This window comes from Haemaphysalis longicornis, unplaced genomic scaffold (genome assembly GCF_048455015.1).
Source record: "Haemaphysalis longicornis isolate Haplotype H1 unplaced genomic scaffold, Haemaphysalis longicornis Haplotype H1 scaffold_3, whole genome shotgun sequence".
Lineage (NCBI taxonomy): Eukaryota > Metazoa > Arthropoda > Arachnida > Ixodida > Ixodidae > Haemaphysalis > Haemaphysalis longicornis.
The window spans coordinates 182,890,282-182,902,891 of record NW_027526335.1 but is presented as its reverse complement, the minus strand read 5'-3'; the positions used below and the strand labels follow the sequence as shown (position 1 = coordinate 182,902,891).

Sequence of the window (12,610 nt, the reverse complement as noted above, 5' to 3'; positions counted from 1 at the left end):
ACTTAGTACGCCCACTTCAGGGCACAGGTCTCTCCCATGGATCAGAACCTCTGTGTTACTCGCTTCTGCTTTCTTTTTCTCACCCAAAACTTTGCAAAATAAAATGAAGAAGGCAAAGAGGTTGTCTTTCCATGACAAACATTCACACAGCTGAGGATCAATCCCTCAGTCAAAACAAATGCATAGGTTAGCTTCGGTGTATTTTGAAACCCCGTTAACAGAGATACCATCAAGATTGGTGGTGAAGGTTAGAACAAACCCCTTGTTCACTATTACAGGAACTGCAGCCAAGACTAAGGAACCTTGAGCATGATCAAAGCTCCATGTTCAAGTAATGCTGCGATAACAAGAGTACTTTCTGCTTTATTTCGGCACTCATTGTTATAGGTGGTCACGCAGACCTTTTGGTCCACCTGAGGGACTGCAAGGACCTCGCATCACTAACCGATCACCCCTCTGTTTCGCATCAGTAACTATGCATAAACGTTTTGTTACTCCAAAGCACGTACATTCCTTCTGGACGCCTTGGGTAACACCCCTGTCACACGGCAGATCTAATGTCATTTAGAGCAAATGTCATGTGCTCTAAATGTCATTAGTTCGGCGCTACAAAGGAATAATGAATGGCACTTCAGGCAAATGACATTTAGCGGCTAACTGAGGTTCGGGAGCTCATTCAGCAGACAAATGAGTAGCCTCAACAGCAGTGGCGCGTTACTAGAGAAGAAAGTTCAGTAATAAACCAAAGAAGACTGTTTCTAAAAACTGTCAGTAAACTTATTTTCCCCTTCGTGTTGTTTTAGATGCGACTGCATCTCATTCACTCACCTTGTCCCTCCATACGGCGTTGTTGTTGTCCGTCCACACCCCTCCCCCATTCTCCTCGCCGCGCGAGCTGCGCTCTCCGCCACTCACCCCCTCTCCTCTCCGATAGCGAACACTCTCTCGCGAGGAGCATTGGATTGGATTCGATTGGGTTGGCTTGGCTTGGATTGGATTAAAGTGGATTGTGTTGGATTGTGTTGCGTCATAGCCGCGGTCGTTCCAGCACCGGCGTTTTGACATCGATGCGTTGAATGGAGCCTAACAATTCTGCTATCGCCCGCACAAGATGCGTCGCATCTCCACAGGGTTCCCCTCGCGGGAAGGTAAGGTAATTGTTTCAAATAAACAAAGAGAAACAGTATTAACAAAATAGAAAATTTTGTTCCAAATGTGCGCGCTACCCTAACAACAATTTTTTGCGGACTTCCCTCAGCTTGGGATGTCTACTGATGTCCCCTAAACCGGTTATTTTCTCATTTTTATTTTTACAAAATAATCCTTTGCTATGTTTTTAAAAAATATTATGCATAAAAATATTCCAGGTGCACTTGAAATATAATTTTGTGGTTTTGCGAGCTCGCTAATCGTTACTGCTATCACTACCAAATGACATTTGTTTCACCGTGTAGACCCACACGGCAAGTCGAATGTCATTAACAGATAATGTCATTCACTTTGAATGACATTAGATTTGCCGTGTGACAGGGATATAACACTTGCAATCATGCTGACATTGTTTTTTTGTGTGTGTGCGTGTTGCTGAAGCTGTGCAAAGAACCCACAATGTGCGGCAAAGAAAAAAAATCATAAACGCAACTTCTGCTCACTCGTGTAAACAGCGCTGGCAATATCACACACCATGATTCTCCTCCTCTTTACACCATGACCTTCACCACAAGATTGGCACATCAAAAAGCCGTCCTAAGCATAGCATGTTTGCGCCCCACTAGCATCATGTTTCAAATGTCGATTAAGGGTGCATGACAGACCGCCCTCAAGTTTAAGTACCGTAACTAAACCATAAATGGTGAAAAACTGAATTGATGTGATTGCAGCGCAGTTCTTGTGCAGGAATTGCGCACTCCACTCCAAAGTGCGATGGGCAGGGTTCGTACGGGTTTCAAAAGCAAAAATTCAAGGATTTTCAAGGACTTTCAAGGACCGGAAAACACATTTTCAAGGTCCCCCATCTTGTTTTGTCTGGGATTATTTATAACTTTCTCAACACAATGCAAAACTTTGTTATTGTCCAATACCTAACAACATTAACGCACATTTAGATAGGCGCTATGGGTTCATGAATGCTCCCCCAGCTTTATTTTTTATTTCATAGCTTGTATTCAGAGGTTTTTCTTTTTTCTTTGTGTTTTGCTGAGGCTGTTTGATTTCAAAACTTATGTTGCCTGCATCTCCTGCTTTGTCAGCCAGAGTATCAGCTGAAATTAACTCAGCAAGTGTTGCAGCAAGGCAGGATGAACTATGTACACGACCACCATTTGCACGAAAAAGCAAACGCACATGGAGCGTATGAGGTACAGCAAACATGCAACGCAAGGCTGTCCACAGACTAGATGGAACATGCAAGACAGCGGACAGAAGCCGGCTTTCACGGGATTGTATCGTGACATGAATTCTATTGAGGAGTGCTGCTCCCAATGTTGCCTCGTAATAATGAGAATCCACAGCTCGTAATTTCACGCAATACACTGAAACTTGATTGTTACAATGTTTCTTTACATTTTTAACACCTAAAATTCACGACAAAGACTTTAAATTCTTGTGAAAAGATAGGGCCATTGGTTCTCTCCAGAAAAATCAAGGGCTTTCAAGGACCCTTAAAAAATTCCAGGACTTTCCAGGCCTTGAAATTTACACTTCTGAATTCAAGGGTTTTCAAGGTTTTCAAGGACCTGTGCGAACCCTGGATGGGGCACCGCCTACTCTGGCTTTCTTTTACCTTAGACAGACATTACTACTTGAGATCAGCCTGAATGAGTTGCCTCTAACCACCCGCAAATCAATAGTTTGAAAATGCACTCACGCGGAGCTGGCGCTGCCTTTGTCGGCTGGGCTGTCCACTGCCCCATTGGCACCTGGAGGCAGAATCATAGACAAAATGAGAGGACCATCCAAGTGCTACTGCAGTTACTACATTTTTAACACTTTAGGTGGCAGAGAGACAGGGAGCGAGATAGAAACCTCGAAGGGGTTAGCTGCGCTATTCTGGCCACTTCTGACGCGCTAAGAAATAAACAGAGCAGTAGTCCCCAAGTTCCCACCAGTAGCCCACACAAAGCTTGACGGGCCGGGTACACGTTGGCAAGCACTGCATGGCTTGGGCTGACCCCATCTTGACTTGTACATCATGAAAGATGAAATAAAGCTATCATTAACAGTGCAGCTGTTCTTGCTTCCAAGTCGTGCTGGCAGGCCTAACTGACGCCTTTTACAGCCGACAACATGGCAGAAGCGCCGAATGCCGATTACTGAGATATCGAGAATGCCCATCCAATGACAAAAGCGAAAGCCAAGCATGTTGTTTCAAAGAACTGAAACCGAAACTGGTTTGAATTCTAATCTTGAAAATTGTACAAGCACGCAGCATTTTGTATGGATGTCGCAGCTTTACAGTAAAATCTCGTTACAAGAGACACTCAAGGGAACCAAAAAACGTGTATCTTGTAACCAAGGTCTCTTGTATGCAATGTTGCTAACATGGCAAACATAGGGAAACCAACCAAACTGCTTACAATTAAATGTCTCTTATAACCAAGTGTCTCTTGTAACAGTGTCCCTTGTAACGAGGTTTTACTGTAGTTGGTGCCGTGACTAGAAACTGCAGATGGTAGTTCTTCCGATTTCGGGATTTATAAAATAAATACCATCTTGTTGACCGAATAAATGAAGAAAAGTGTGTTTATTGGAGCCCGTCTACGCAGTGCAAGCAAAAGCGGGAGCTTGACAAATTCACTTGAGTGTCCCATTAATGGCTTTCCCAACAAAACAAGCTGCCAAAACTCCCGTTCACTAAAATAGAGTCAGCTGCCCTGCCCCATAAACACTGCCCTGTGCCAACCAGTACGCAGCTCATTGTTTAATTTGCAAGGATGATTCTATGAAAATGGTATGCCTGAACAGTGTACGTACAGATTTCATTGGACCAACAGAACACGAAAAGGGAAGGGTTCACTGTCGATTCTGACTTGGTAGTTGAAGTTCAACCTGGCTAGCATCCTGTCTATGCACAGGTTCGCCTTTGAGATTTGAAGAAGCAGACGCGTGCATGTAATCGTCTACCTCTCCCACAAAATCAAGCGATTGTGCTACTCCTTTCGTTCTTTTTTCTGCTGTGCCAAGAACCAAAAGCACGTCTAGTCTGAGAAGCCTCCTGAGCAAAAGAATGCCACGCAAGCAAGAAAGAGGAGGGCATGCCTATCTTGCGGGCAGAACCATTCCCGACTCTGCACGGCCTCGTTCATTTGTTTCTGCCCACTGCTGTATGTGTAGTGCAGTTGGTGAATGCATGGATGAAGCAGGGCTACCCTTGATCGTGCAGTGAAATGCAAAATTCGGGTTAAATGTGACGATTTAGCGTCATTTTGTATAGTTTAACAAACTAAATTTTCAATCAAGTTGCTTACACATTGTTGAACTACTCAAAATAGTCTAGCCACAATTGATTGATTGATTGTAGGGTTTAACGTGCCGACGCAACGCAGGCAATGAGGCGCGCCTAGTGGAGGGCTCCGGATTAATTTTGACCACCTGGGGATCTTTAACGTGTGCCGAAATCTCGTACACACGAGCGTTTTTGCTTTTCGCCTCCATCAGAGTCATGCAACATGTTATGCCTTCCCATTTAGGGCAATATTTTAATTATCTACCTATGAAACACTGGAACACTTTTTATCCCTGTGTGCTCTAAAAGGCACCAAGTTTGGTGCCTTTTGGTGCACCAACTTCAAGGGTGACAGTTTTGTAAATACGTACTTATGGTACAGCTATAAAATTTTGCAGGTACAGCCTTTGGGATCTGCAGACTGCCAATAAAATTAATACAGAAAACTGATTTTTTGGAAAATTTTTGGTCCTCAAGACCAGTGTCCCCCCCTTAAACTGGAAAAAGTGGTGTGCTGGGCAAATGTCTTTGCTAACTTGTACGTGCATAACCACTTATAGCAGAACTATAACCTTGACAGTGCCAGGCCCACCGAAACATTACACACCAAGATGTATACATTCTTCCCCTGCCTCTGCTAGCAGAGAACTCGAAGGAAGTTTCTCAACCCTCGCCCACATTTCATTGAAGAATACCTGGCTTGTCGCCTGTCGGGCCCTCTTCTTGTGTGGCGGGAGGCAGGGGGTCGAAGACCGAAGGGGAAAACTCATCCTGCAGGAGTTCTGGGGCAACAAACGTCTCGTCAGGGTCCACGGTACGCTTGTTGGGGGAGAACACCGAGTCCTCGGTGAAGTGCGTGTCCACGTGAGTCTGCGACAGCTCCTTGGCCGGCTTGCGAGACGACTTGGCTCGGACTGGTGGTGTGCAGCGGTTCACCGACAGAAAGTACCTGCCAGAGGGTACAAAAAACATCAGGGAAGATGTTGGCAGGAATGAAGAAAATTAGATGCATAATGCAAGCTTTTGGTGAAGACTTTAGTCCAGGGTTCAACGCAAGTCTGTCTGGTCAGGTGGTAAGTTTACAACGAAGTTGCGGTTACTGACCAAGTCAATTGAACAAAGTTGACGTTTCGGATTTCATACGAAATCCTTGATGAGTGTTGATGAATCTTTGACGAGTGTTGATAAAGACTGAACATGATGATTTTTGAGTTGCGTAGTAGGTAGTCACCAGGCTAGCCAATGACGTCTAGTATGAACCCTCCACTATTTGAATTCAGTGTACAATTACTGCCTAGTCTGGAAATAAATGCTGCAATTAGAAAGCCAGAACAGACCTAGCTGTACACCTCTGCATGTTATACTACCACGTGCACAAAACATTAGCAGGTACCAACAACATGCCTCTGTCCTTAGTGCTAACCTGTTAACCACATTTCAAATGCCTTTAGGCCATTAAAATTCTTAGCTTGGCGATTTCTTAGCTTGGCGAGCCCTGCGGGCACGCAAAATACCCCCTCCCCCCCCCCAAAAATGCACAGCCCTGAAGCAGTGCACACACACCATAATGCCACTTAGCACCTCAGCTTTCTTCAAGCGTTTCAGTGTTTATTCCACGCTTACAAGTAGGGAACTGTCATTGGTTTGCACCACACGCACACCCAGAAACTGCTTTAGCTGCGACAAGAGAATATGAAGATGGTTGAGAAAGAAGAACAGCTGAAAATGGACGGCTTTCGTGGTGACGCTGTCCATACTGGTCAAGTCCCTGGTTCTGCTTATCAAGGAAAGGCGTACAAAAGTTCCCAGTGTATCTGCTCACTTGGCTGCAACTGTTATCGACAAACGATAGCCTCCTGCCAACCCTGCCACACAAAGTGCCTCCCACCCTTTGTGCTCTACCCCTCCCATGGTAAGGCAATGGAAGTTTGTTCCATCCAATTTTACCGTGTGAGCAGTGCGATCGCACCATCTGTTATTCCAGTGCGCACTTTTTTTTTGTATATTTCGTTTTTGTTTCGCTTTGAAACAACCCCGGCTGACACTTCATTTCAGTGTTTTTTTAATCTTGCCTCTCTTCCACACCATTTGTTTTTTTTTTGTTTTTTTCATTTGCTGTCATAAAAAAACGATTCAATGTGTTTTATTAATACAAATGAACGTTGGCACTCGGTTTTGCACTGACGTATTGCCCCAGATACACCCTGAGGTTTCCTTTGCACTGAACAATGTGGATATGTATGAGTCATGACAGCAGCTCATCTGCAGTAAAGCACTTACGCAGCCAAGTTTTTTTCTCTCAGTAGCAAGTGGCTTAATTTAGTGACAGACGGACAGACTGAAATTCTCGCATTAGGCAGCCCGCAAGAGACTATCATTTTTGCAATCTTTTGGTACTGCCCTGCGGAAGGGCCCTTGCTACTGCCTTCTTGCTATCGACCACAAATGGCTTCGGAATAAATTACAGGCATTAAAACAGAAGCAGTGCAGCCCCAGAGGAACAAAAAGACACCTAGAAAGCAATTCTAAAAAAAAAAAAAGAGGCCATTTTTGCACACACCCACATTCGACAAGCAAGGCACAATAACTGGACATTTCATGCTCGATTTAAATTTGAAAAGTGGGCCTCTTTTGGACTAAAACAAGAGACAGAACAAGAAAAAACTGTAACTGCATGCTTTAGAGCAAGTAGGCCTTGCTGTACCAGACACGTGGGTTTAAGCAGCCATTATCAGTGCTGGTTTTTTTTTTTATCGGAACAGACAGTGCACATTTTCCCGCGTACACTTGACGATGTGCCTTCCCGAGCTAATGCTCACAGCCTTCAAGAGCCGTTCTTACTCGCTGTGTGTGTTATACTATTGTCCAGTTTCCTTTTTTCCTGTTCAAAGCAGTTATGAGGAGTTCCTGGGCCGCCCAAAACTGCTCTTTCAGTAGAAACTCTAAGGGCAAATAAAATGTGGAGTGCTTCAGGGCAGTTCTAAACTCTCCAAAATGAGAAATGAGCGAGGAATATAAAGACTCTTCTATTTTCAATCGCTATAATGGTCGCACATTTGCTAGAGCTCGTTTGATGACCTACCCTACAAAAAAAATAAGCATCACTTTTTCTCCTCCAGTTACTGTTATAAATTTTCTTTTGCACTCAGGCACAAACCATTACAAGTCGTTCCGTACCATTATCCTTTTTTTGTTCCTGCTCCGAACTTTTTTGCATGCAGCAAGATTAAACCAGAAGAAAAGCCATTTTATTCCAACACCCTGACTGTCACTTCGTGCACCTTTTTCCGTTACATTGCATTGTTCGTTTATGCAGACAGCACTGCGAATAGTGGTTGATGTGCAGGCATACAGGGATCTGATGTTTTGCGAAGTATGGATTGGGAGGAGGCAGGAGGCGTGGCAATGTTAAGAGAAAACAATGAAAGAGGAGGGGAAACAGGAGCTGGGAGGCGGGGTTCATGCGTGTTTTTTTTTAAATGCGAATGCATTTCTTAGTCGGGGGTTGTCGTGCGTTGGCCGGCGTGCGCCCCGTAGGTATTATCTCTCCGCGCTCCTCCTCGCCCCTAGCAACAGCTGTGGCGCGCCTAGCAACCGGAGCAGGTGGTAGCTCGGGCGAGGGGAGCAGCGGAGGGCAAGGGGAGAGGAGGAGCGCGCGAGGGCGTGTGAGGGCGCTCGCATCGCGGAGCTCGGCGGAGAGAGAGCTCGCGCGCGGGCTCTCTTACAACGATAACACAAACAGGTGCTGATGAATGAATAAATGGTTACGTTCACACTCTCGTCTCTCTTCATTAATTACGCCATTAATAATAATTACTCACAGTACATTCATCGGTGCACCCAATGCATTCGCATTTCCGCACGATCCCCTTCGGGGAGGTGGGGGGAATTTTTTTTTTCTTTTTTTCCCCAAGAGTGCAACACTTCAAGAAGTAGAATGTGGAGGCAGGCCTAAAAATAATTGAAGGTCATCCAAGTACTCCCAACAAAATGAACTCGATTACAAAAAATTTCAGGGTACGCTGGATCTACAAGTTTACTATTATACTGACTTTCCAATAAGCCAGACTTTTAGACCTTTCAAATTCAGGTTTGCAAATTCTACGTGCTGTTTCTAACTCCGAGCCCCCGTTTTAGGGTTCGCAATTACCAAAACAGATCATCAAGTCCCCCAGGATGACCACCTCGCCTCTGCCGTTAAAAACATGGGCCGCATCCCCTTCTTGATTCATTCAGGAGACCGGCCTCCACGACTACACTTAGACTACCACACTTCAAGCATCGGTGCAATAAAAATAAAACAAAAAACAAGCAAAATAAATGCAGCTAAGCCTCACTTGTCAGATAGCTTCGTCTGCTTCTTTCGTTTTGCCGTGGTTCGAACCTGGGCCCCCGTGTCATCCGTCACCTTGCTGATCTCTGCTGTTCGCCGCTTCCTCTGCAGCGACAGTGTCTTCGTGGTTGGACGCCGTGTTTCCGGACTACAGACAAAGTCGTCCCTTCCTGCAGGAGCGGTAACACCTCTAGAGTCACCGGGTTTCGGCAGTGGCTTTGGCACAGCAAATGAATCGAGCACACTCGGTGCTGGTTGCACAGGCGGTACACAGCTGGAACCATCTGACGCGTCGGTCGGTGCGTCGACAGCAGTGGGTGCTTCACAATGCACCTTGATGCTTCTAGAAATGGTGCTGCGAGGCTGGAGGAGGCTCGGAGATTCTTGAGAAACGAGGTCAATGACCTCTTCCTCCTCCGCAGCGTTGTCAACCGATGGATCAACGCGTTCAACCATACCCCTTTCAACCTTCCCCTTCTCTGGATCAGACGGCCCTTCGTCGTCGCGTACATTTAATCCGTTGGATGGCCCACCACCTTCCTCTTGTTCCAGGACAGCTGAAAGTGGCGGCACATACTGCGTGATGTCATTGTCCGTGTCGCCATACAGGTCGCACTCCAGGGTCTCGGGCACGGTTCGAAACAGCATGGCCAGGGGGCGCTCCCTCGCACCAAGTTTGTGCCCGCCAAGCTCGGTCTCCGGAATCGTCTCGTGCTTGGAGTGCGCATCACAGCCGTCGGGAGACGGAGGCACCAGGTGGCTGGGGTCCATCGGAGAGTCCTCCTGGAGGACCGTGTCGTCCATGCCACGGTGGGCCGAGAATGGACTGTTGGGGAACTGCCGTCGGCAGCCGCCTGCTGCTGCCGGGCCCTTCGGAGTTGCGCGGTCCGGCGTACGGAAACAAACCGTGGGGCTGCCATCCCTGAAAATGCAGTATTGCAGCTCGGTTATACAAGGAAATGGATTAGAGCTGGGCAGCACAATCCCTTTCACTTTTGAGAGTAATAAAAGCATTCCCAACAATCTGCAGACTGGACTCCTCAGAAGAGAAAAGCTGGCACGCAAGAAAATCTTCAAAGAACTGACATTGCAACGGTTTTGCTACAAAAGCAACACCAAAAATCAAGTAATAAAAGTGACAATAACAGGGCCATTAAGTGCTTGACTTTCTCTCTCTCTCTCTCTCACGCTAAAGGCATTTTTGCACAACCCACATTTTCATTCTTTAGTTTTTGATCACCGTTCCAAGTTGGCATCTTAAGTTTCAACACAGCCGGTTGTTTCAGAAATAAACCGTCTAAGATGTAGCCTGCGTGGGCAACTGGCATTGCAGTCTGATCTGACAGAATTGCTCTGTTGATTGGTGCTGGGAAACGATTCAGTGTAAATAAAACATGCTGCATGCATACGGACCATCCTACAACACCCTTGGCCAATGGGCTGTAAACTCACCCAATACCATATACAGTAACAGTCGATACGATCTTCGTGTGCTCCTTCAACCCTGGCAGGACTGCAGCAGTATGGCTAATTCACCCATTTGAATTCTTTCTGTTAACTGAGAGCACTTGATAATAATTTTCAAACAGAACCAACAACTATACCAATTTAACTAATTAGATAAAACTACATAAAGGTGCAATTGTGGTATAAATAAACTGCAGAAGGACTGTCAAATGGGCTAGTTGGTACTTGTTCATGATGGAGAAAACAGCGCAAAGACGACAAACTAGAAAAAGAAGGGAGATGTGCCCTGTCTCCCTTCTTTTTCTAGTTTGTCGTCTTTGCGCTGTTTTTTCCATCATGCACAATTGTGGTAAGTTCGCAAGTACATTTTTTACCAGGGCAGCATGCTTCAAATGCACAAAAGTTGCACTTTACTACGATTTTAAGAGCACCGCAATAAGAAACAAGCCCGCACCGAGAAATTACCTTTAAATTTCTCGAGCAGCCCAATTCTGCCCGTAGGGCATTAATGGCAGTACATGCTAGCATTGACGGGGCCATGATGACGAAATACAAGTAGCGCTCATAAGAAAGACTGCTTTGCCCCAATAGCAATGACAACAACCTTAACACAAACTATGAACAACCAAGGAGACATTAACGAAAACATGTGAAGCAATCGCAGTGCCCCAGCCACTTTCCGGCAATTTTTCTACGATGCAGCAGAATCTTGACTGGGCAAATGTAAGGGAGTATCCCGATTCATTTGATCGTATCCCTTGGATGCTATCATGCTGTTAACACATTGATAATTGTGTTTTTAGTTCTGGCCCACAGTACGTCACTCCTGCTTATATCGCATCATTGTAGTGCGAAACTTGAAAATTTTGCAGTACCCTTCAAGATTTTTGGAGTTAAAAAACATCCTTCATGGCTCGAATGGAGCTGAGTCAAGCAATGAAGTCTTTTCAAATTAAACAAAGTTGTATTTTGTCTTTCTGGCCACGTTAAGCATATGAATGGAGCTGTACACCGCTGCATACAAGACACTTGACAATTTATGAACTTTACGAAGAGTTTTAAAGGAAGTAAGCCAGTTATTAAATAGGTGCCCTTGTTCAGTCATCAGCCAGTCATGGAAAGGCTGACCGCCACCAATCATCAATCATGGCAGGCCGGCTAGTAAGCTAAAGGAGGCAAGAACTTCCCGAGTGAACAACTTTAAAATGCAAGCTACTACTATACTACTATGGCTAATACTATAGCTTCCTAGCGTTCTCCATCAAAAGATATAGTACCAACTACCTCGCATCGACACATTAATTCAGTTCATTGCACGTTCAGCGAGCCCTTTTCTTAGTCCTGCTCTCCAGGACCCTCGTTTTTGCACCAGTCAGCTAGAGGCAGCCATGTGCAGGGCACGCTTCCTAGCGTTCTCCATCGAGTGCCCCTCTCCTGTCTGTTTTACTTCCTCCAGTTGTGCCTGGCGCTTAACCTGTTCCCATGATGAACTACTATAGTGTCATTGAAAATGACTACTGCCAATTATTAGCTGCAGCTACAGTGTAGTGCTGCAACTAATGGCAGTCACTAAGATGCAACTAATTGTTGATGCCAGACAGACAGTACCAGGTGAAAAATTTTCAAGCGACTGTGCCTTTTCATTTTGTTGCTGCTGTTGCTAAAACTACAGTAATTGTCACATGCCAATATAGCTGGTCGGACTACCATCTCACTGCGCTCCACATGCTTGGCGTCATAATGGCAGTTGACCTGTTCTCGTGCCACATTACTATCATGACCCAAACATAAAGAATAGAGAATGCTACTGTTCCTACAACCATTTCCTCAAACACACCAGTGCTGCCCAAAAGAAGCCAAGAGAAAAAAAACGTGCATCCCCAGTACCTTTCACGCTGCTCCTTTTCATAGCGAGAAATACGGTTTTCTGAAAGCACAAGACAGCAGCAAAATCAAGAAATGGTGGCAAAGCATCAGGAGTCACCGCCTTCTACAAGCTGCATACACATCATGCGTTTAACAAGGGAATGAACACAACTTTAAACAGCACAACTACAATCTTCAGTTTGACAGCAGCCACTTAACGCAACATGAGGTTGCCTACATTTTAGCAGTTCTCTTGGGTGCAGCCCACAGGATGATTGCCATCATTAGCCAAACTCTCCCCCTTGAATGTTGTTTTAAAGCATCTAAAACACACTTTCCCGATTTTCACGACCTCCCAAATGCCTTGAAATGTACTGCGGAAGCACATTTCAGTTTTTTAAGCTCCATTATTCAGGTTTGTCATGTCCCTGACAAAGCTTTGAGACTTCTGACGGACCTATAACTAGTAGCATGCAATGAACTATACTGCTAAACAATAA

The 12,610-nt window shown here is 45.4% G+C and overlaps 1 protein-coding gene across 4 annotated transcripts in view; it reads right to left on the bottom strand.

Moving 5' to 3' along the window:
- Nucleotides 1-12,610, bottom strand: part of LOC144175863 (uncharacterized) — a 46,711-nt gene that overhangs the window by 15,803 nt on the left and 18,298 nt on the right. For all 4 annotated transcript variants that reach the window (XR_013323706.1, XM_077704885.1, XM_077704887.1 and 1 more), the window contains exons 4-7: nucleotides 12,132-12,171; nucleotides 8,782-9,699; nucleotides 5,140-5,393; nucleotides 2,867-2,918 (exon numbers count right to left, since the gene is read on the bottom strand). Coding sequence is in view for 3 of the 4 variants with exons in the window: in XM_077704885.1 (XP_077561011.1) it covers nucleotides 2,867-2,918; nucleotides 5,140-5,393; nucleotides 8,782-9,699; nucleotides 12,132-12,171 (1,264 nt within the window). In the remaining variant the exon portion in view is untranslated. The remainder of the gene's footprint in view (nucleotides 1-2,866; nucleotides 2,919-5,139; nucleotides 5,394-8,781; nucleotides 9,700-12,131; nucleotides 12,172-12,610) is intronic.